Consider the following 22700-nt stretch of genomic DNA (forward strand, 5'->3'; position numbering starts at 1 on the left):
GGCAAAAAAAAAAAAAAAAAAAATACTTTCTCTTCTTTGTTTTCATGTCACTATACTCCCATTTCTTTTTACTAGATTGGGGAGGTGCTACCGCTACGTCACTACTATCCTTGTGTGTTACTTCACGATCCGTAACTGATGATGACGCAGAAACGTCAGGCGGTACCTCATGTATCTCCTTACTTTGTCTATCGGACCTAATAATACTCTCTGTCTTCAGCCACTGTTCCATAGTTTGCCTTTGAAGTGGTTTTCCTAATCACTTTCACTTTAAGGTTAAAAGTTAAACCTGTCATGAAGTCAAGTGTACCTAGCACCTTTGAATATATATTTTATATTCAAAGCTAGCACTGAGTTGAGAAGTGAAAGAAATATATTGTAGCGCGTTTTTCATTCGTTTACACTCGCATTGAATGTTGCAATCATGCGCAAACGATTTTAATGGATTTACTCATTAGGGCTATACATGATTGAAATATCTAAATTTAGCTTAAGTAAATTAACTCCGCCATTATCGTTTTTTGTTCTGGGAACCCCTTGGAAAGCGCTCGCGAACCCCGCGAACCACCGGTTGGGAAACGCTGGCGTATATTATTTTTTCAAAAACGCGCTAAAAATAAACTGTAGTAGCATGTTTCTGGTACCTAGTCAATTTCTTTCATGATGGGACAACTCAACCATCCACAGCATTACTATTACTGCGCTCTGAATCGATTTCCTTTCAATCTTGTCACAATCACAATGTCTCATAGTGAGTCGCAAGGGTTGAAATTGAATGCCAAATAAAGTTTTCCCTTGTCTCAGGGCGAAAAACCTGAACCCGTCACTGAAATGTGCACTCATATAAATTATAACCAGGAGAGGAGGAGAGTTAGGGCCGTGTTACTGTTACATGGATACTTTAAATCGGAATGATTATTGGTAGTAAAATCAAAGTTCATTATCATATCTGATCCCGAATCATGACCATCAAATCTATGGGATGCGCGGCGCTTAGACGTGGGGCTGCGCCGTGAACGTCTTTACGTTAGATTCTCATTCTCGCCTTTGTGAAATCGTGTAGTAAATAACAGGCAGCATAGTTGTGCTGTCGGGCTAGTATTAGCAAGTAACGCAGTTTCACACGTTTGTTTTTATTACAAGTGCAGTGACCATTTTTGTAGCCAAGCTACCAGGTTAAAGGAATATGGGTGGTAAGTGACTATTTTCATTCAGTTTCTTACGTGACCCGTTGACCTTCAAAACGTGCTGGACGAATTTAAAAAATTTAAATTAATATCATCTCGCCGGTCTTCGCTTCCTTATTGCTTTAAACATTTATAGACGTCTGGGTTTGACATTCCTCAGCCAATCAGTTTAATTGAAAATTTTCTATGAGGGCGGTTAAGAATGTTTTTCGTTAGATGCATTTATGTATTTAGCTTCATTAAGCTGCACTGTCTATCTTAACGTATATAAATGTAACCTCTTTGATAACCCTCAAACTTTTGAATTTGAAACTTGAGAGCACGTGTTTTACAATTTCGATTCCATAACTGTAGAGACGTGTGGTAAATTGGAATATTTTTTTGGAATTTGTGGGCGGTGGTTCAAGATTTTTCAGTTTTTGGAGTGCGCGAGGCATTTCTATATTTAAATAATCTTCGGATCCTATATTATTTCAAACTTACGCTGCGAAGTATTTATAGATTATGGGGTGCCTATATATAGAGCGAAGTACATTACGTTTTTTGGAAAAATTTCTTGGCTAACGACGTTTAAAAACTTCCAACTCGCATTATCTATCATTCATTCATATACTTGAGATAAATTTGCTTTGTAGTGTTACTCAATCGCTTTGGTTTGTACATTGTTTACTAGTACGTTACACATCATTTGCGCGTTAAAGTACGTTCTCTGCATTACGACTAGGGAGGGATCAGGGAAGGGCTTGGGCAGAAATTATACAGTTTTAGAGGCGTGGGAATTTTGAGTAAATTGGATTTTATCCCCTTGATGCCAAGATAAAGGACACATGTCTCTATTGTAACAGATTTTTGATACGTTTGATGATACATAATATTTTTAGTATTTTCGTTAAAAATATAAAAAATCTGTTGCAAGGGACACGTGGAAAAAGGCTTTAGAATCCAATGTAACTTTCATGATGCTGCTAACACCATTTTCGAAAAAAAATCGTTAGAGCTAACCCGAAAATGCGTAAGTATTTAATGCGCGTGGCCGCCTCCTCACTTATTACAACGCTCACGCTCGGTGCTCAAAATTGATACAATGAAATCAAACAGGAATGCGTGTAAGCTTGGTGCTAGCTATAGTATGAACATTCCTATTTGATTTCATTCCAATGCGTAGGTACCTTGAGTGGAGCGTGAACGTCCCTTGCTGTGAAGCTTGTTCTCACGCTCCACTCATACGTTGCTCAAGGTATGCGCTCAAAATTCAAGCGTTTTTCTATATGATCACGGGCATGACAAAATGATTTTTTGCCAATGAACAGTTGTTGATCGCTTTGCTGTTAAATGAAAGTGAGCCAAAAAATATCACCGGCAAAAGAAAGCGACGCTCAAATGAATGTGTGTGTTAAGCTGTAGCATAGTGTAAAGCTTTTCTTTACACTATGGCTGTAGTGCGAATACTCCTATTTGATTTCATGGCATCAATTTTGAGCGTACCTTGAGCATCGTATGAGTGCCAGTCGCATTGGTGTGAAACATGCTGTTGACATTGATTACAAAAACATCCATAAGGTGTGACTAAAATGCCAATACGAGAAATAGGTTTGCCCCAATGAACAAGCGAATTTTGCAATATTTCCGGAAATATCCGGTTTTGCGAAGAACAAATTTTCGCACGCCAAATATTTCCCATGAATTCTCGAGAACTTCGCGAGAAGATCTTCGGAAATTTCCAGTTTGTACTAGTTTTATTCTGGCAACCCCCGATTTCACTAGGCTACACGTGAGTGCTAACAAATGTACTCAGGCAGCAGCTTCTTCTTCTTCATTGCTCAGGTATTCGCACCATGGAATTTTCTGCATTTTCGTGAATGTTTTCGATTTCGCTCGTTTCGAATCTTCAGTTTAATTTGTTGTTTTAATTTGCTATGGCCTATGGCACTGAACCGAGACTGAAAAGTTTTTTAATGTATGTTAAATAAACAATTAAAAACTCTGGATGCTTTTATTGTTTTAAAAAATGGATTAGCTCGTCGGATCTCGGTCGCGAACCGATTTGAAGACACCGCCAGGCGGGGAGTTTACTGGAGGCGGTACATCAGTCAAAGAATAACGCAGGTGTCCCAAGACTACTATATTCCCGAATATTCGCAACGATAAATAAATTACGGGAATTGTATAACACTTTTTTTACAACTAACCCAAAACATAAACTGTGACTACTTGTCATCCGCGTGAAGTTAGCCCCCCCCCCCCCAACAGAAAAATAATGAAACGTCAAATACTGCATTTATTTGCACATTGATTGCACATTTAGGCACACTTCGATTTTTCGTTTGCACATTTCTAAAAATAGATATTTTTAATAAACAAATTTGGGGGGGGGGCAATTTCACGATTTTAGTCCCCCCAACATTAAAATAATCGTCAAACGTGAAATAGTTCCTTCGTTTGCACTTCTATTGCACATTTAGGCACACTTCGATTTTTCGTTTGCACATTTATCTAAAAAAAATATTGAAAAAACAAATTGGGGGGGGGGGGCTTTTTTAGTTCTGTGGCAAATAGACGTAGTCTAATGCTATATACATATAAAAAACCTTCCTATACGCCTAAAGTTTGGTCACAACTTTTAAGGGGACAAAGATTTCTTTCACTGTGTAAAAATTGCCCCCATTTCCCTTAATTTCCCGCAACATTTTTTTTACTTTTCCCCAAATTTACACAACATTTCTGCGAATTAACCTGAAACGAGTACTATTACCGCCCTATAGAAACCTTTTATTGCCTTAAAATTTCCTCTATATTCCTCTAAATTTCCTCGGAATTTTCTCAAAATATTCTAATATCTCCCCAGAATTTCCTTATTCCTTTAAAATATCCCCAGTATTTCTTTTAATTTCGTCCCATTTCCTACATACTTCCCAGCTATTTCCTCGAAATTTCCTATATGAGAGACAAGAGTTGCCCTCGTGATTAACTCCTCGGCCGTATTGATCTCTGTTAAATTTCAAAAAATGGCTCAATTACGTTTTGCAAGGTATCTCAGTGATTTTTAAGAATATAGTGCTACAACCAGAAAATCAGGCAATATATGAAAAATCTAATGTAAAATTTGATTATAAGTATGCAACTTCTATCCCTTGTGTTTTTTCGATATTTAGAAAAATAAATCATCTTTGAAAAAATGAATTTCACAATCGCGCAATTTAAACAATTAAGTACGTACGCAATTCGTTTATTATAAACGAATTTTGCATTAGATTACGTTTTTATCTTTTTCCTATTTTGGGTCACGTCTCTCTGTATCTGCCAAACGCTCGGTTCAAACTTTGCACAGTTGATCTATATATGCCACATGTAACAAGCCTATTGAAAATGGGTCAAATGTGCTCTGCCACTTTCTTAGATCCGATTTAGGGGTTTATTACAGATTAGGTGGGATTGCATGGGTAGCTTTGCTGTTTCGGCAAAGTTTTGCAGTTTTGTTTGCTATTTAAAACTGTTCGGAATATTTGAAGAATCGGACTCGATTAAAAATTATTTGAAAAAACTGATTTCTAAAAAAACTAAATACTTATCTTTATAATAAATTATAAAAATTATAATAAAAGTTTAGTATCGAAGTTTCTCATTTTGATGAGAACAAATCCCAAAATGATGTAAGAATGAAATTCAAGAAAACACTCGTTATTAACATGAACTGAATTTTTTGGATCACACTGAGGGCATCAACATTTGGTCACCCTGTACAGTACATATTTTCCGCAATCGTAAGAAAGATGGAAAGTGTTTTAAGATCTTCGTTCTGTCCTTTCGCAATATCGAAAATAATAAAGCGCCCGCCATATTGGATTTAAAATGGCGACAACTGTTAAGTCCTTTGTGCTTTTTTTCGTGACATCACAGAACTTTTTAAAGACTACCCTTACTAGAAACCAGCTGAGTCGCCGTGAGAGCATCCTTTAGTTTACAAAATTTCTGATGTATGTTTTTCCCTTTCAGGGTTCGCGTGGGTAACTTTGGCGACCAATGACTCATACTCATTGGGAGCTTTAGTATTGGCACATTCTTTGCGACAAGTGAACACAGTCCATCAGCTGGCTGTTTTGGTAACGCCAGGGGTCACACCTGTTATGAGGTGAGTATAGGTACATTTTTTTAACATACAAACCGAACTTAAGTGTCGTAATGTAAACATATAGCTATTATGTAATATAGTATGATATAACTATATCAAATTGTACTTAGTTTAACTAGTTGATTGTGCGAAGGTCACGATATAGGCGCCTTGCGAACACATAGAGGCGTGAAATAAACGTGTCGCCAGTGGCGTTTCTAGGCTATAATTTACCTCATCTTCCACTGATAAGGTTGCATCAATACTTGTTTCTCTCTCTCTGTTTGTTATCTATACAACGTAAGGCTGTTGCCTCAAGATTTTTCTGATAGGTTTAGGTAATTTTAGAATATTTCCCAATTTAGTAAAATGCACACGTTTTATTTTTGAGCAATGTTAACTGACGATCGAAATTGCATCTGAAAGAAACTTGACAATAACTGAAGTGTGCAGAATATACCTAATGCTGTTATGATATTGTACCCCCTCAATTACAGTATTTCATTTCTAAGTGCCCGCTTATTAGTGTTAGAATTGCGCTTTATTTTATATTAATTCCGACTATATTAATTTCTGTTTAGGGCAAAGTTGGCATCAGTATTCAATGTAGTTGTCGATGTGAATATTCTGGATTCGAAAGATGAAGCTAATTTAAGACTGTTAAAACGGCCGGAACTCGGCGTAACCTTTACAAAGTTACACTGTTGGAGATTGACGCAATTCGAAAAGTGCGTGTTTCTGGACGCAGACACCATGGTGAGTTTGAGAGAGATTTATATTATTGATACTGACACTGGTTTATTGTAGGTTTTAGCTAATGCAGACGAATTGTTCGATAAGGAAGAGTTTTCGGCAGCGCCCGATGTAGGCTGGCCCGACTGTTTTAATTCTGGGGTGTTTGTATACCGTCCATCGGAAGAGACCTACAGTAACATTGTCAAATTTGCCCTGGAAAGAGGCAGTTTCGATGGTAAGTGGAGCAATCAAATTTGTAACTAATTTATTATGCCCCAACATTTGTAGGTGGGGACCAAGGTTTACTTAATTTATACTTTTCCGATTGGGCCCATAAAGATATTAGTAAACATTTGCCTTTTATCTACAATACATGCTCAACCGCTTGTTATTCATACCTTCCTGCATTTAAACAGTAAGTATATATTACATGTTAATGTATATTGAAAGGCATATGGCCTTATCTGTGTTGTCACTATTGGAAACATTTCGAAAAGCGATTTGGAAAGTTAACCTCCTGTGGTAAATGCATAAACACAGTATATCCAGAAGTTAATGGATCTACTTACACAACAAGGTTGAAAAGTTGATATCTCTTTTGTAACCTATTGATGAACGCCAATGTAAAGTGACAGCAGTTCGGTATTCTTTAGGGCATCCAAGGTCAAGTTATAAATAGTGGCCTTAGATAATCTTATTATGCAATGATAGCCAGGCGTGCCTGACCTGCCTTTTATTCCGCACATGAGGTCAATGTATATATATTTTCTTGTATGAATGGATTAAAAAAAATCGCGAATAGGCGGCGAATAGGGTTGCCCGGTACCGGAAAAAAGGCCCCTGGAAAAAAACCCGGAATAAAGACCCCCGGAATAAAAACCCATGGAAAGAAAACCCCCCTGAAAAAAAACCCGGAAAAAACCCACGGAAAGAAAGACCCTCTGGTAAAAAACCGGAAGAAAAACCACAGGGAAAAAAAAGGAAATATTGCGCGAGAGCTAAAGTTGCATATAGTTTACTGAAACAGGAATATCAAACAGAACTCTGGTTGAGATATTCTATTAACAAATTTTCACAATTTTTACAAAATACGTAATTGGATATTATCCTAAACTACCATTAACCCTAATTAAACCTAATATTATGACCTATAGCTTCTAAGAAGTTTACCACATCTCTTTGTCCGGCGCTGTATTCTTCGCAGATATTTTTTAGCCTACTTTGCAGCAGTACATATTTTGCTTTCTTCCTTTTTGGGATTAAATGACCTAAATGTTGTTGGTGTAATTTTAAATGAATTTAAAGTATGTTTTCGCAAACGTGATTAAGATCACAATCATTTGTTAATATTTAACAGATGAATAACGTTGGTTTGAGCCCATGTCATTTGGTAAACATCAAAAATCGACCAATCATATACCATATAATCATTGATTACCTAGCACTCTTTGTGAAACCGGGTATAAGTCAATGAACAACGCTTTTTGCAAGCTAATTCAGCACAGGAGTACACAGTTCGCACTTTTAGAAATTTTACAATGTAACCGGCCCGTTCCACAATGCAAGTATATACCAGTTATAAGCTATTTCAAGTACAAAATCTAAAAATTCAATCCAATTTTCAGATTTTGTACTTGGAATAACTTATACTATAGGTATATACCTATTGTGGAGATTTAAAAAAGGGGGTTTTCATTCCAGGGTTTTTTTTCCGGGGGGTTTTCTTTCCGTGGGTTTTTATTCCGGGGGTTTTTATTCCGGGTTTTTTTTTCACGGGTTTTTTTCCTAGACTCAGGGTTGCCATAGGGTGCTTTGTATGAGAAAGATAAATATATGTTGTTATTATTGTTATTTGTTATGGATTATGTATATTAGGTATACGGAAACGCAAAAACGGGACGGATTTTAGAAAAAAAAGGCCTAGAATTTTTTTTTCAAAAATAAACAAAATTTTAATTAAATTATTTTTCTGTGTACCAACCTATAAAAATGGACGGAAGAAAATGCAAAAAATGACGTTAAGATATGTGTTACATTTAAAAAATACCAACTGGGGGTCAAATCTCAGAAACGGTGGTCCAAATAATTTTTTTACTACGCCACTGCATCCTACGTAAAAATATCTAAAACAAACCGTTTTCAATCAATCAATCAATCAATATCTTTATTATGTCCTAGTAATTTGAAGATTACATACATTCGTCATACACATAATTGAAAAATCAACAAATAAGTAAAAAACTAGAAATAATAATCTGGAATTACGGAGTTGACCTGGCAAAGAATTCATTTAAATTATAGTATGGGTTTTCTACAAGGTATCTCCTTATTGCTCTTTTAAACGGGTAATAAGGTAAGTGTTTAATGGTCTTTGGTAGGTAATTGTAGATCTTAATGGGCATGCAAAGGGGACTGTTAGTTGTTGTATTCAGTCTATGTTGTGGAACCCTAATTTGGTCAAACCGTGTATTGTAGGCGTGTGCGATGTTGTATTTGTTTGTGAATTGAGGCTTCAACTTATGTACATAACATGCCGCTTCAAAAATATACAATGAAATAACCGTTAGTAATTCGAGCTGAGTGAATATTGGTCTGCAGGTTGTTATTGAAGAAACTCTTGATATAGATCGGACAGCTCGCTTCTGTAGAAGCAGAGTGTTGTATGTCTGTGGGCTGATTCCCCAGATGATTATGCCATATCGCAGTCGTGACTCAATTTCGGCGTAGTAAATGGTCATTAGGGTCTCCAGAGATAAAATGTTTCTAAGTTGCTTGATTTTATATGTTGCCTTTGATATATTTGCGTTCAACAATCGAATGTGCTCCTTCCATTTTAGGTTGTCGGTAAACACCATACCAAGTATCCTTATGGATTCCGTATGTTGGATAGGCGAATTCATTATTTGAATCTGAGCGTCTGTTCTCTTATTTTGCAATGAGGACAAATTAAACAGCGTAGATTTGGTTTTAGATTTGTTTAAAAACAATTTGTTAGCAGTTAACCACTTATAAACGTGACTTACTGCTAAGTTAGTTTGGGCATCTAAACAACTATGATTTCCACTGACCAAGAGGTTAATATCGTCCGCATACAACATAACTTCTGCATAATTGGCCATGTAGTAAACGAGATCATTAATATATATGTTGAATAAAGTAGGCGATAAAACTGCTCCCTGCGGAACTCCAACTGTAATGGGTAAGGTCTCTGAGAAAACTTGCTGTTTGATATTGCTACACCATGTTGGTATGCGAACAACTTGGGTCCTGTTCGATAAATACGATTTGAACCATTTAAGTGTGGTACTCCGTATACCTGCCCAATCCAATTTTTGTAGTAAAATATCATGATCTACACAGTCGAAAGCACTGCTTAAGTCACAGAATATTCCCCTAATGCCGAGCTTTCTTTCAAGTGAGAGGAGAATGTTTTCGTATATTTCCTTAGTAGCAGTTGTGGTTGATTGTTTTTGACGGAAGCCGTGCTGTTTATTTGAGATGATATTAAATTTTGCAATAAAAGAAGTGATCCTTTCTTTCATAGCATACTCTAAAATTTTTCCTATAGAGGACGTAAGCGAAATCGGTCGATAATTTACAGTATTTGAGGTATCGCCTTTTTTGAAAATCGGGGATACCACTGCTTTCTTAAAGCAACTTGGAAATGTTCCGGAAAGTAGGGAAGAGTTAATTAAATGAGTAATGATGTTGATAATGCTAAGTTTCACTTGTTTTAATAATTTAGGGGAGACGTCGTCAAGTCCAGGCGAGCTGTTGGAGTTTATGTTCTTAAAGAGGTTGAGTACTTCTTCTTCAGAAAATGGAGACATGAAGATTGAGTGTTTGCTGATTTCCAGATGGAATGTTGGAAGATTAATATTTGGTATTGATTCTCGAAGTCGTATATGGGTGCATTATAAAAGAACTTATTGAAGATCTCAGCTATTTCTGAAGGAGAAGTAACAGGTACTCCCCGCTTATCTTTAAGTTCAATGTTTTTATGGGGCTGAGTTTTTCTTTCACTTAGCGAATTGAGGACTTTCCACGTGGCTTTACTCGTATTTTCCGCATTCCTAATAAAAGAGTCATAGTAATGTCTTTTTGTGGTATTTACAAGATTCCTGTGAATTTTTTTCATTACTTGATACCTGTTCTTTAGTAGAGGAAATTGTTTTTGCAGGACATACATATCGTTCAGCTTAGCATTTGACTCTCGGATTTGAGTCGTGATCCAGGGTTTAGTGTTTGGATTCTGTCGAAATTTTTTTAACGGAAAACATATATTGTGGTAATATTGAAAGGTAGTAATGAAATTGTGAAATTTTGCATCGATGTCGTCTACGATATAGATTTCAGACCAATCTTCGTTTGTTAAATACGATGAGAAGCGCTCAATGTTCTGTTTGGAGAAGCATCTTCGTAGCATGTCACTTGCATGATGGTTTGGAGTCATTTGTAGACTACAGGAAATTGTAATTACTCGATGATCAGAAAAATAAACGTCATGTACCTCACTTTCTATTGGTATAGATGCATTAGTACAGACGTTATCAAGTATCGAGCTAGCATATTTGCTTACTCTCGTGAACGTGTGAACTGTTTCTAGAAGATTAAACGATATCAAAAGGTCTTTTAATGCCCTGTATTTTCCATCATTTGCTCCAAAGTTTACATTGAAGTCGCCTACCACAAACAATGCTATATTCGGTTCGTAAACATGATCTATTACTGCGTTCAAGTAGCGAAGAAAAGCTTTATAGTCTCCGGATGGAGATCTATAAATCGTTATAATTGTGAATTTTAAGCACCCGAAATGACCTTTACACGCACATATTTCCAGTATTTTATCACTGCAAAACGGCGACACATCAATTGGTGCCACATTAACATCAGACCGTGCCCAAATTGCACATCCACCACCTTTTACGCATTGTCTATTGAAAGCACTAATTATATTTATTATTATATTTAGAGATTTTACATATGTCTAATTCATGATTTGTTAACCAAGTTTCAGTCACACACAAAAATAGGGGGTTATATTGGTTCGTTAATACCTGCAAGTCATTCACTTTATTCTTTAAACTTTGAATATTTAATAATATTAGAAATGTCGATAACAAACACTGGGATTCCGCGATTATATTGGTTAGGTTGGAGAATTCCGGTTGACCAGCCGGAATAAAAAATTGTTCATGCGTGTGCCTTTTGGCCACAGATCTGGTTTTTTCAATGCCTCGAATTGATCGCTTGGAACTGAGACTCTGAACGAGCTGTAATCATCAGGGCGTTTTGCATTTAATTTTTCACATTTTGCTTCTGCGAAATTGTTGTCCGCTAAGTACTTAATTATTTGAGCCGTCGTAACGGTGGGATCTAAATTGTAGACATGCAAGTGGGAAAAATTTTTTGCCGCTTTAATGGTTGTATCTTCACCTGAGCCTTCCAGTATAGGTTTTTTTTGATTTTTTCCTTCTTGTGACTTCAGTAAACCCCTCCGAATCCATTTGTGAACCTCGTGGAAACATTTGACTTGCATCTCTTGAGGATGTATTGCTTTTAATTGAAAGATGAGTATTACTGTTGGGATTCGGTTGTTGTACAGTAGCATTTGCTACTGTATTGATTTGCTGATTGGCATTTACGATTGGACTTAGGCTAGTCATTTTAATTGGTTGTGTAGTTAATTTAGGTGGAAATTGATACCCTGCAGTTATTGCAACATTATCATTATTGGGTTTTTTAATGTTTTGAATATTTTGCCGGCCTGTATCTGTTGTGATAGCAGACGCGACCTTCGAGTACGATACGGTTTGTGGTTTACATACGCTTTCGTTGAGCTTATGTATTTCCAATTTGAGATGACGATTTTCTAATTTAAGTGAATTTAATTCATTCTTCAGGGCTACCACTTCCGGGAGGAAGAGATTTTTGAAGACGTATTCCATGCTTTGTTGGATTAAATCGGGAATGGTAGTGTACAATTCTGCGTTCCTACTTACATATTCGGGTACGCAAGTTGACACATCACTCTTATTAGAGCATAAATTGCAGCACCATTGGTTAATTTGACCGGTGTTTTTTAGTTCCATCATTTTGTTTTCACTTATATCCACGCATTCGATATGAAAACAATTTAAACAAATGCCTGTGCATTGAATAAAGCTCCCACAATTCGTTATAGAATTATCACAAACACGACACGCGCGCGCCATGTCTGAACTCCAGACCTTCTTTTACCTTTTTATATCTCACATGGGTAGTAAAAGATATGATAACGTTCCAAAAAGGCAATTTTTGGTTTTTACCCTCGTATCTCAGAAACAAATGTATAGCTAGACTTGAGGGAAAATGTACCACTGTGTGAAAGTTTCTAAAAAAAAAAACAAAAAAGTCGAGGAGTGTCATAGTTTAAGGAAAGAATGCATCGCATCCGCGTTCATTCATTGCTCATCGCCTTCATAGCGCCTGCGGGCGCACCGATGTCACCACAGGCCTACGTGTCGCTACACTGAAACAAAAACTTAAATAGCTACTTTCATCATAGCAACATAAGCAACATAAAAAGTAAACTGTAATTTAATTTTAATGAATAGTTTTTGTTGCTATGAAAGTAAGTTTTGAGAAGTGAAAAGTTTGCAAAGAACACTTTTTTCCTTCCGCGGGTTCGTTTTTTTAATTTTATAAGAAATATTATTTTTTCCGTGACACACCAATTAATGACCATGGTACACCAGTGTGCCACGGCACACACTTTGCATAATACTGCTCTAATGAAACCAATTGCAGAATCTTTTCGTAAAAGAGCACACAGAAAGGTTGCAAACGCATTCCGAATTTAGGGGATTTGGGCTTTGGGCACTGTATTAAAAGATCTTTAAACCATTTTTGCACAAATCAAACGAAGAAATCCAAAACAAACCAATTTCCAATTACGTATGTACCAAGAAAAAATTTTCCTGTGGGAATTTGAACAGTTTTGTGTTTAATAATAAAGCGGGGCATACAAATATCAGCAATTTAATATGACTTTTGCACCTATGTGAAGGAGGGGGTGTGAGTTTCGTAGAACACGTGTGTGATACCGATGCTTAAATGTCGGTCACAACACTACATAACCGCGGATAACTGACTAATTGTAATTACCTGAATTAGTCTAATAATTAAGATTAATTAGATAACCAGTGAATGGAGCAAAAATTTAATTACCGGTTACTAAATTTTTAGGTTCGGAGGTAATGTCAAAATAATCCACTTCATCGGCAGCTCTAAGCCGTGGTTACAATATTTCGATTCGGAAACTCGTCAGGTTCAGGTGGGATCGGACCTCCAGCATTTGCGAGTTGTACTGCAACAATGGTGGAATATTTTCTGTTCGTGCATTCATCCAATCCTGTCACCCGAAATGGTAAGATATTTCTACCTCTATTTGTGATCCATTCTATTACTGCCAATAAGATTAACTTTAATTAATGCATACATGCTAATAAAAGGATCAATATAGTCAGATAGCGAGCAAAAGGTGAGTGCTAAAAGTGATTGAAGCACTATTTTGTTTAATAAAAGATCACATATCTGAAATTATGATTGAGCACTCCAAGTTGGAGGGACGGGGGTCATTGTTTCAATTCTTTTTTAACTTGGTCAATTCCTTTTCTTTAGTTTGTGATTCAATTTCTTTCAGATTCATTTCTCTATTTTAGTTTGCAATTTTGTCGCTTATTTTAATATCTTCTTCCGTTTCTTGTTGCTTTTCCACAGCTTAATATAGATAGAGTTTGGAATGTCACGTACATCAAAGGCCGGCAAAATTGTAACAAAATTCCAACTTAATTTTTGACACTTCAAAATTGAAAAAGAAAATGACTTTTTGTTGCCTTTTTGGAACACAAAAAACTCTTCTTGATAACTTAAACAATGTCCATAGACAGGGGTCGCTAATAAGTAAATTATTGAATGAGTATGCATCTATTATGTGCCATACAGGACTAGAAGAAATGGACTCAAATGTGCTTTCTATCCCGCCTTGTAGTGGGATTTGAGAAATTTTGGAAAGTGTAGTATAACGGTTAAAAGGTGTTCAATCGTCATTTCCAGTTGTGTGCTTAGAAATGTTCTTTATCTTCACTTAGTTAAATATGGAAGTAGAATATGCACTTGGAATAATTTTCTAGGATTATGTTTTACTTTTCTTAGACATTTAGTTGTCTACGTACCTTTATATTGCTAGTATGTGGCGAACATCAGAGATGAACAGTCTAGTGTTTGATTTAAAAAAAATGAAATTTAAAGAAGCTACGCGTTTTTTTAAAAACTAAAGGTACTTGTGAGTTTTCTCAAAATAGCGTAGTTAATTGTTTTGCATTGGTGTTGTATGAGAATTATCTTAATGTACTTAGTGGAATGAAACATTTTAATGAGTTGAAGATTATTTTGCTTTCTAACAGGCATACTAAGCATCTTGTGCCGTTTGTTTATTTAAATGCGCTTGTTATTTTTAGTTGTTAAAAGCTAGACTGTTCTAGATAATCGAGAGTACAAAGCACGAAATAACTTTTAAATTTTCTTTCTTTTGCATGCATGTTTGTTCAGGCACCAAGCAGAGTACCCGCTGCGATTCCTTTACCTTTTCACTCTAGTATGGAACAAACAGTTCATCACGAATTCAATCCCGATTCGTCTTATAATAAACCTACCTCAAAGAATGTATGGGATCCCTGGGAAGAATATGAAGAAAAAATTGACAACTTTGAGATTCAATCAAATACAATATGTGTTCCTAATGTTCATAGTGAAAATATAGACACATCCGTCCACATAGCCTCAGAAATACATGATAATAATAATATTCCTACATTTCAACATAGTCAGGAGACCCCAGAGTCATCTCATTTCCTTCATCATGATACTAACACACACATGCTTCATAATGTGAGTCACAATCAAGAATCTCATGTAGACACATTCGTTAATCAGCCCGAATTTAGTTTTAGTAATCAATCAGATCATACACCACCACCACACCCACTACATGATTCAGTTCATTCTCACATAGAACAATCCTTTCAACCCCCTAGTCCAGAACCAGATATTTGTACTTCCTATACAAATGTTGAACCTGGTACTGAATGCACCCAACATGCACGACCACAAAGTTGTGAGTCAGCTAGCAGTGTAACCAATGAAAGCGCTTTGCACGAGTCTAATGAAGTTTTTGACAATAGTGTAAGTAGCTAAATAACTCGACAGAAAATGTGCAATTGAAATTTGTTAATGTATTACTCAAGGCCTACATTACAAAATTTCTCCCATTTAATGAGTTTCATTTTCTCTAGAACCCCTATTGCCAGAATTTATATCATAATAGTATTATGGTTACAGGATGTAATGTGTGTATCATACAGTGTTAGTTACAATTCCATTTATTGACATTCCCACATTCCTAGTATTTCAGAAATACTACTTTAGAGGAAGTGTGAGCACAGGAAAGCAAGTGGTAAACGATTTAAATTGTTTACATAGATCAATGTAAGTCGATTTCGTGGTGGGTATGCCGATTGAAGTTATTTGGCAGTTGAAAATTTCCATAATCGTAAATTGATTCGATTGAATCGTGAATTGATGTGTATGAAACAAATTGAACCATTAGGTGGAAAAGAATCCACCAGAGGCATTACTTTTTGTAGGAGTAATAAGCCATCTTATCTTATTTCCACATTTATCAGTCCGTATAGCAAGCGATAAAGACAGTGGTGCCCTCCTTCTACCCCAGTGCCGCGCTGCACTGAGGAAAACTTTGAGAGGTGTGTGCAAACAGAGGAAATCTGATCGTTATCCTTTTCGCGTTTTGGAAGAGAAAAATTCGAAGCTAGTAGGTCGAAATGGAACGACTGAGTGATGTTTCGGAGATGACGAGACAATAAGAATTGGGTGGGAGGGTCAACAGATCAGTTGCTTACTTTTGTTATCATCGATATGTCAATTTTTTCTTCTATTGTGCTTACACCATAAGAGTCGTCGATAAATTGGGCTACTGTGACGATTACCGGAGTAGTTGTACTAAATTAAATGTTCTTACTTTACCTTGTCTCTTTATCTTAGTTTGTGTTTGTCACGTGAAATCTAACCTTAGTAATTTTGTAACTCATAGTGATTTACATGATTATGATACTAGGTTTAGAAGTCATCTATGTGTACCTTTTTGTAGGTTGTCTAAATCTCAAAACGGAACTAATGTTATGGCCCAGAAACTATTTAACCATCTGCTTGATTGCATTAAAGAAACCAACTATGCTCTATTTAAAGCGAAAATTAAAAAAATCCTTTTAACAAAGGGCTTCTATTCGGTTCAGGAATTTCTGGGCCACAACACACAAGCAATAGTTTGAGACGAATGTAAGTAATCTTGTATTACAATGCATGAAAATATACTATTACTATTACACTCTAATAATACAACTACAGAATAATACCAATTGAATGTTAATTATAAAATAATTAATCTTTTAAAAATAGGTGCCACAGTAAGGCGGATACATATCTGAGCAAACGAGGCAAGCCGAGGGTGTGCCTCGTATGGTGAACTATCCACATGTGAGGACCGAGGTACAGCTCAAGTAAGTAAGCTGTGACCGAGGCATGTAAGCAGCGAGCCAAAGAGGCTATTCGATGTGACTCGTGCAGTCGTCCACATCTGCATGCTCATGCGGCCTCGGCTTGCCTCATCCGCATTCGTGCTCAAATGTGTACCCGTGCCTTTAAATGTTGGCTTTGGTCCCACATTTGGTAATAGTGCTCTGTAACAATAGTAACATTTTCAAATGGTAAAAATTTCGGAAATTAGGTAAAAAAATTGTGTATAATACGGACCTCATTATACAGGGTTATTACAAATGATGTTCCTGATTTCGATTGAAAATATACTTGGTGTGGCAAGAGCTCAATTACGGACTTGACGTCTGTCATGCCACAAGGAGTTCTCATATTGATTTATAATTCTGAGTGCTTGTGATGAAACTTTTGAGTTTTGCCTTAAAATGTAACCATTTAATGTCTTTGTATTTATTATTATTATTATTGTACTAGAGGTGGTCCCAGTCGGTTCCTGAACTGCGACCTTTTGGTCTATTGTGCTCATTGATATTGAACATGAACCACTACAGAGTCGTTAAGGGAGGCAGTGATAATTTCTATATCTAAAAACGCCCATAGTTTTAGGAGAAACTACGTTAGACTGATGGGTCTAAATGACTTGACTTGGGCGTATGAGTCTCATCCTGGTTTCGGTATGAATACGACTTATACGTCCTTCCATGTCATAGGTAAGTATCCCTGGGCAATACCTGCCCGTAGTAACATACATAGTGTGGAGGCTTTATACGGATGGAAAGTCTTCACTGCCCACCTAACTTTGGTTAGGTTCACTATCTGCCAATGTCCACTGTACCCCTGAGAAGTGCTTCCAGAGTAATAGGTTCGCCCGCGTGATTTTGAGCGAGGATCTTTGATCACGGAAAATGTGACTCAAGCAAAAGCTCCAAGGTCTCTTTTGCGGTCTACCCTTTGTTCCTTTTTGTAGAGCTCTGTGGAATCTGTTCAATTTCCTCACAGTACCTTCTCCATTGGTCACGTTTTGTCTTCCTAATGGTCTTATGATCTGGGATTGATTTCAGTCAGCTCACCGATGAGTCGCGCTCTTTTCAGTCGTATTGGCCCCGCGCCTTCGACCTTCGTCTTGGAGTTTGAACGTCACCCTGGTGAATTTCACGTAAAATCGATGGTTGCAAGTGTGCAGTACCTCATTCTACTTTTCTACATAATCCCCATTCTTGTAACTTGGGATCAGTTCTCTATGCCGATCTAAAAAAGACTTTAGCCGATAGCATATTCTACGTCTCTTGTTTTGGATGGCGGATGACATTTGCATATAAATTTCGATAGGCTTAACTGTCTGGGCGTTTAAGAAGGGCTTTACTGTGGCTGCTTGACTAAAGGTTCTGGTATCGTTTGCGGCTTTTGAGCTACTTCCCTTGGGAGTGCTTCAATCAGACCTGTGTCGCTTTTCCGTCCCAGTCTTCAGTGCAGCCTTGGTAAGTGCATTTCCTGGTCGCTTAGAGCTCCCAGGTTGCTCCACTTCAGCAAATGGGAGGTCAGGTTGCGTAGAGCTCCCTGGTTCCTGGCTCATATTTTTTAGTTGCTGGCACGCTGCCCGGAGATTTTTTAGGCTCTACCAGGTGCTCCAGGAGTAGTTAGTTTTTTTTTTGTTTTTCTTGGGCCATCCAAGTCCACTGAGAGAAACCAGGCTTGATCCGGCCCTCTGACCCTTGGCTGAGATTATCTCCTCCTGGTCCAGGCGGCTAAGCCAAGACCCCGCATCATCCTGAGCCCACCAGGTTAGTGCATATCGACATGATGGATGAATGTGAATGTCAGCGTCGTTTAAACCATGCAAACCCTTGGCCAAGACACGACAGCTAGGCGGGGTAGCTGGTCCGCGATGCTGTCTATGGTTGTTACCAGTCGCTGTTTCATTAGCCACGAGCATCCTTATCCCTAGCATTAACCTATGCGTCACTTACGCTCACTCGCTTGGACCGTTCCCCTATCCGCCACTTTGGGACGCGCCTGATGGGGTGACATCCCTCAGGTTCTTTGTATGATAAATAAAATTAGGTTTATTACGCTTGAAATCGTGAACATCATTTGTAATAACCCCGTACATAAAATATGTCTAATCTAATAGATCCTTTTGCAGTTTTTCATTTTCACTTTTTCTGTAAGCTTTTTGTTTACATTGAGTGTGATGAAATGTAGTGTTGTGCCCCTTTTTTGCTTGCATTTTGCTAATTTAACTGTAGTATATGTGTTTTTCTATTCACCTTTCCTAATAAAGTAGGTATTATGTTACTTTTGTGTAATATAATTGAACGTAAGTGCAAATTCTACCTCTATTATGAAAAGAAAGTTGATAAATTTCAGTTGCACATTTCTTTTTTTCTATTATTTGCAGTGTTATTATTTCTCTATACTAAAAGTGTACTTAATATAGGCGGGATTGGCGGGTGCTTTCGCTCGACTGACTCTTGGAGCGCCTAGAACAGCCGAACAAGCTATGTTAGAAGATCAATTACGCAGGCAAGGCTGGGAGGTTGGTAACATTGATTACATGGGGCGCGATTCCTTTGATAATATCTGGACTAAAATATGTGAAACGCTTAACACTGCCCCAGCACCACCCGATCAATCTCAAGGTTTGTTACTTAGACAATGTAAAATTTTGTTTGATATTGGACTTTTGACAGAACCAAGTCATGCAGTTCCAAGTGAAGCAGCTAAACAAGGTCAGTCAAATATGGCAACAAAAATGCTTCCATTAAAACAATAACAATAGCTAAATGAATGCGGAATGTAATGATCGTTTTGAGTTAAGACTAATGTATAAAATTTGATCTTTAGAGTTTGTAATGGCTTTTTTAAATTATGGTTATATTTATTTTTGAGTAAATCCTTTAAGGGCACTGAACTGATACAGCCAAATGTTAAGTTATTTTTTTAGAAATATTCATTTTTATGTATATATTATAACAAATTAAACTTTTATATGAATTTACCCGTTTGTTGTATCCTCCGCATCAACTATTGTTTTATCACCGTCTATATCAGATGGAGTAAATATTAATCAACGGATAGTAGCCGCAGCTAAAAACCTCAGTTAAGATAAGTACGTACTGATTCTATTAGAAGTTTGTTTTTGTTAATGACTTGTTTTTATCTACCTGTTAGTTATAGTGTTATTAACTTCTATTGTTTTTGTTGTGTATGGGATCATTTGCAAAATGAATCATCTTTCTTTCAACCACATGTTATTAATTTTGTACATGGGAACTGATACTTTTATAAGGGATCTGGACATTACAGAAACATAAATATGAAGATCAGTCAATTTCTTACACTTCACCTTCTTTACATATAGACAATATATTAGAAACCGAACTATTACTTTATTATGTGTAAAAACTGTTATTTTGTATAGGTCCAGATTCTTGCCACATTATTTATGTATTTTATCACACTGTCATGTTTTATAATTTTATAGTCTATATTTACAATAAAGTGTTAAGGCATGTTCAAAGACAAATTAGCTTAAATTAACAACTAACTCATTTTACACTGGGATTTTTAGATTGTTTTGCATGATCATTTTAAAAGCACTATGTAAAAATTTAAATTAACCAAATATTGCAGCAACAACTGCAGATATTACACCAACACCACCGCCAGAATCGGTATCTAAACCTGAATTCACCAAACCTCAATCAACACAGTTATCTGAAGGTATATAAAAAGAACAATCGATGGTCGATTCATCTGCTTTTGTAGTTGCAGCAACTCAATCTGAACAACCTGCTGTGATTCCTTTGCCGAAAGCACCAACAGAAGTTCCTGTAGCTAAATCAGAAACTGTTGCATTACAATCAAAATGTGGCAAAACTGAAGATACTGAAAAGCCAATACTACCACCTACACCTATTTCACCTATTTCAGTATGCCCGGTTGGGGCACCCTCTACACCTGCACCTATACCAAAACAGCAAATTGTCAGTCCACCTATTGCCCTACCTGATTCTCCCACTGTGTGCGAGTTGCCCAAACCAGCCCCTTCTCTAATGAGTGAACTACAAAAGCCTACGCCTCCACAGGCTGAAACACAGAAAACTACAGTATCCGCACCTATTCCTCCACAACCTGCAACTGCACCTCATTCGGTTGCTACATCCGCCCCAACACCAGTAACTCCTAAACCAATCGTTCCACAGGCTGAAGCACAAAAACCCACAGTTGATACATCTAAAGCAGCTCCTCCCACCAACCCCGCCGAGAAACAAAAGGCTCCTGATGCTCCCGCCCCATCCGCGCCCAAAACAGTAACTCAACCCCCCACAACAGTCCCTCCACAATCTGTACCACAAAAACCCACTGTTGAAGCATCCAAACCAGCTCCTCCTGCGAAACATGACGAAAAGGCAAAGGCACCATCACCTTCCCCTCCAAAAATCGCTTCTGAGGCTCCCAAAGCAGTAACCGCACCTCCCGCACAAAAACCAACACCTGCACCCACCGTTGATACGTCCAAACCAGTCCCACCCGCGAAGTCCGATGATAAAGAAAAGGCACCCGCAGCGTCACCTCCTTCAAAAGCGCCGAGCAAGACAACCGCGAAACCCACACCTGCTAAGCCGGCGGACCCCGCACCTGCAAAACCGGCGGAGCCCACACCTGCTAAGCCGGCGGACCCAAAACCGACAACACCACCGGCGGACGCGGGTCCGACTCCTCCGCCGCGTAAATCTACCGCCGGTGGGGGTAGCGCTCCTAAAAAGCCAGCAGCAAAGGGTGGTAAAAAATGAGTTGCTTTTTTACAGCTGAAAATTATTTATTTTATTTAAGGATACATGTGTTTTTCACATATTTTAGCTTGCTATTATTTTTTCATTCTGTATGTTTGTTATCACAATTGTATTACTTTATGTATTTATGTATGGAATAAAAACACAAGCATTTAATACTTATAAGATTATTGTTTTTTGCGCCAGACAATAGTTATTTGTACTGTTACTGTAACTGGGGAAGAAAGTGAAGTTTTCCAACTTGAGTTAGGGATGACACAGTTTTCACACGGACAGTTAGGATTTTCAAAAGTTTGTCCGGAGTCCGGTCGCGCGATGAAAATGTTCGGGAATGTGCAGCATTTTATTTTTCAAAATGAAGCATAATAAAGTATGTTTATTTTATAGCAGACGTTAGCTAAAGTGAAACAAATCATTGTGTATTGCAATGACATGACATCTGTCATTCTTATTAAAAATGGGACGCGGGTCCTGAAATAAATTGACGTTCAGAACTGGGCTTCCCTACAACCCCCTTGTTGTACAGGTGAGTGAGTGCCCTGTGAGGACACGATCGGTGATCTTCCTAATCTAACTTCTATTTAGCTTTAGAAGTTTATAGAAGACAGATGTGCCAAGGGGTCCTGTTAAGAAGACCCTGAGTCAGGTTGCTTGCTGCCACTGTACCTGGAATTGACTGGTCACTCAGTTTTCAATTCTGGCGCTGATAACAGAGGGGGCTACTGTCCCACCCATCCCCCTGTTCAAGGGTTCCCTGCATGAGCTCTTTCACGGTGGTTAGAATTGAACTTTCTAGTTATGCGTGTATCCCTGTGTATATACGCTCCTTCCCCGATCAGAGTGCGGAGGAGCCCGTCTAGCACCAGGCACCATAGCAGTGGAGACAACACTCCAACCAATAGATGTATAGTGTTCTAAGGACACTATAATACAGTACCCATTCGTCATTTATGCAAATCCATCACCAGCGTCTCTACCTTTTTTAGGTGAAATGATGATATGCTAATGGGCCTGTAATCCTTCGCCATGTCATATTTGGCAGGACCCGGCTTAGGTATGGTACACAACTCTCTCCTTCCGCCAGCTTTTGGGGATATACTCTACACTACAGCCAGGTAGGCTCTAAAGAGGTGTAACAAATGTAAGAAGGCTTTTGGAATATCCCGTCCGGTCTTGATTCATTCTTAAATAGACTGAAAGTGTTGGCCGCCTATTTCAGAGATCCCACGGTCACCACCTTAGCGACCGATCCGGGTAGCTCCT

The 22700-nt window shown here is 37.7% G+C and overlaps 1 protein-coding gene across 3 annotated transcripts; it reads left to right on the forward strand.

Annotated features, from left to right (window-relative positions):
* The first annotated feature begins 965 nt into the window (after positions 1 to 965).
* LOC116160661 (glycogenin-2-like) lies at positions 966 to 21602 on the forward strand. 3 transcript variants are annotated; one of them, XM_031473920.1, is made up of 11 exons: positions 966 to 1193; positions 5181 to 5316; positions 5877 to 6051; positions 6103 to 6265; positions 6319 to 6445; positions 13258 to 13438; positions 14623 to 15255; positions 19079 to 19280; positions 19332 to 19370; positions 20275 to 20364; positions 20410 to 21602. In XM_031473920.1, the coding sequence occupies exons 1-11, from the start codon at positions 1187 to 1189 to the stop codon at positions 21435 to 21437; spliced, it is 2781 nt and encodes a 926-aa protein (XP_031329780.1). In that variant the 5' UTR covers positions 966 to 1186; the 3' UTR covers positions 21438 to 21602. The 3 variants fall into 3 exon arrangements, with proteins under 3 accessions (XP_031329780.1, XP_031329781.1, XP_031329782.1); XM_031473921.1 differs by lacking the exon at positions 14623 to 15255 and adding an exon at positions 13535 to 13552 and having other exon boundaries at positions 970 to 1193; XM_031473922.1 differs by lacking the exon at positions 14623 to 15255 and having other exon boundaries at positions 971 to 1193.
* The last annotated feature ends 1098 nt before the right edge of the window (positions 21603 to 22700 follow it).

Source organism: Photinus pyralis, unplaced genomic scaffold (assembly GCF_008802855.1).
Source record: "Photinus pyralis isolate 1611_PpyrPB1 unplaced genomic scaffold, Ppyr1.3 Ppyr1.4_LG1, whole genome shotgun sequence".
In the NCBI taxonomy this organism is placed as follows: Eukaryota; Metazoa; Arthropoda; class Insecta; order Coleoptera; family Lampyridae; genus Photinus; species Photinus pyralis.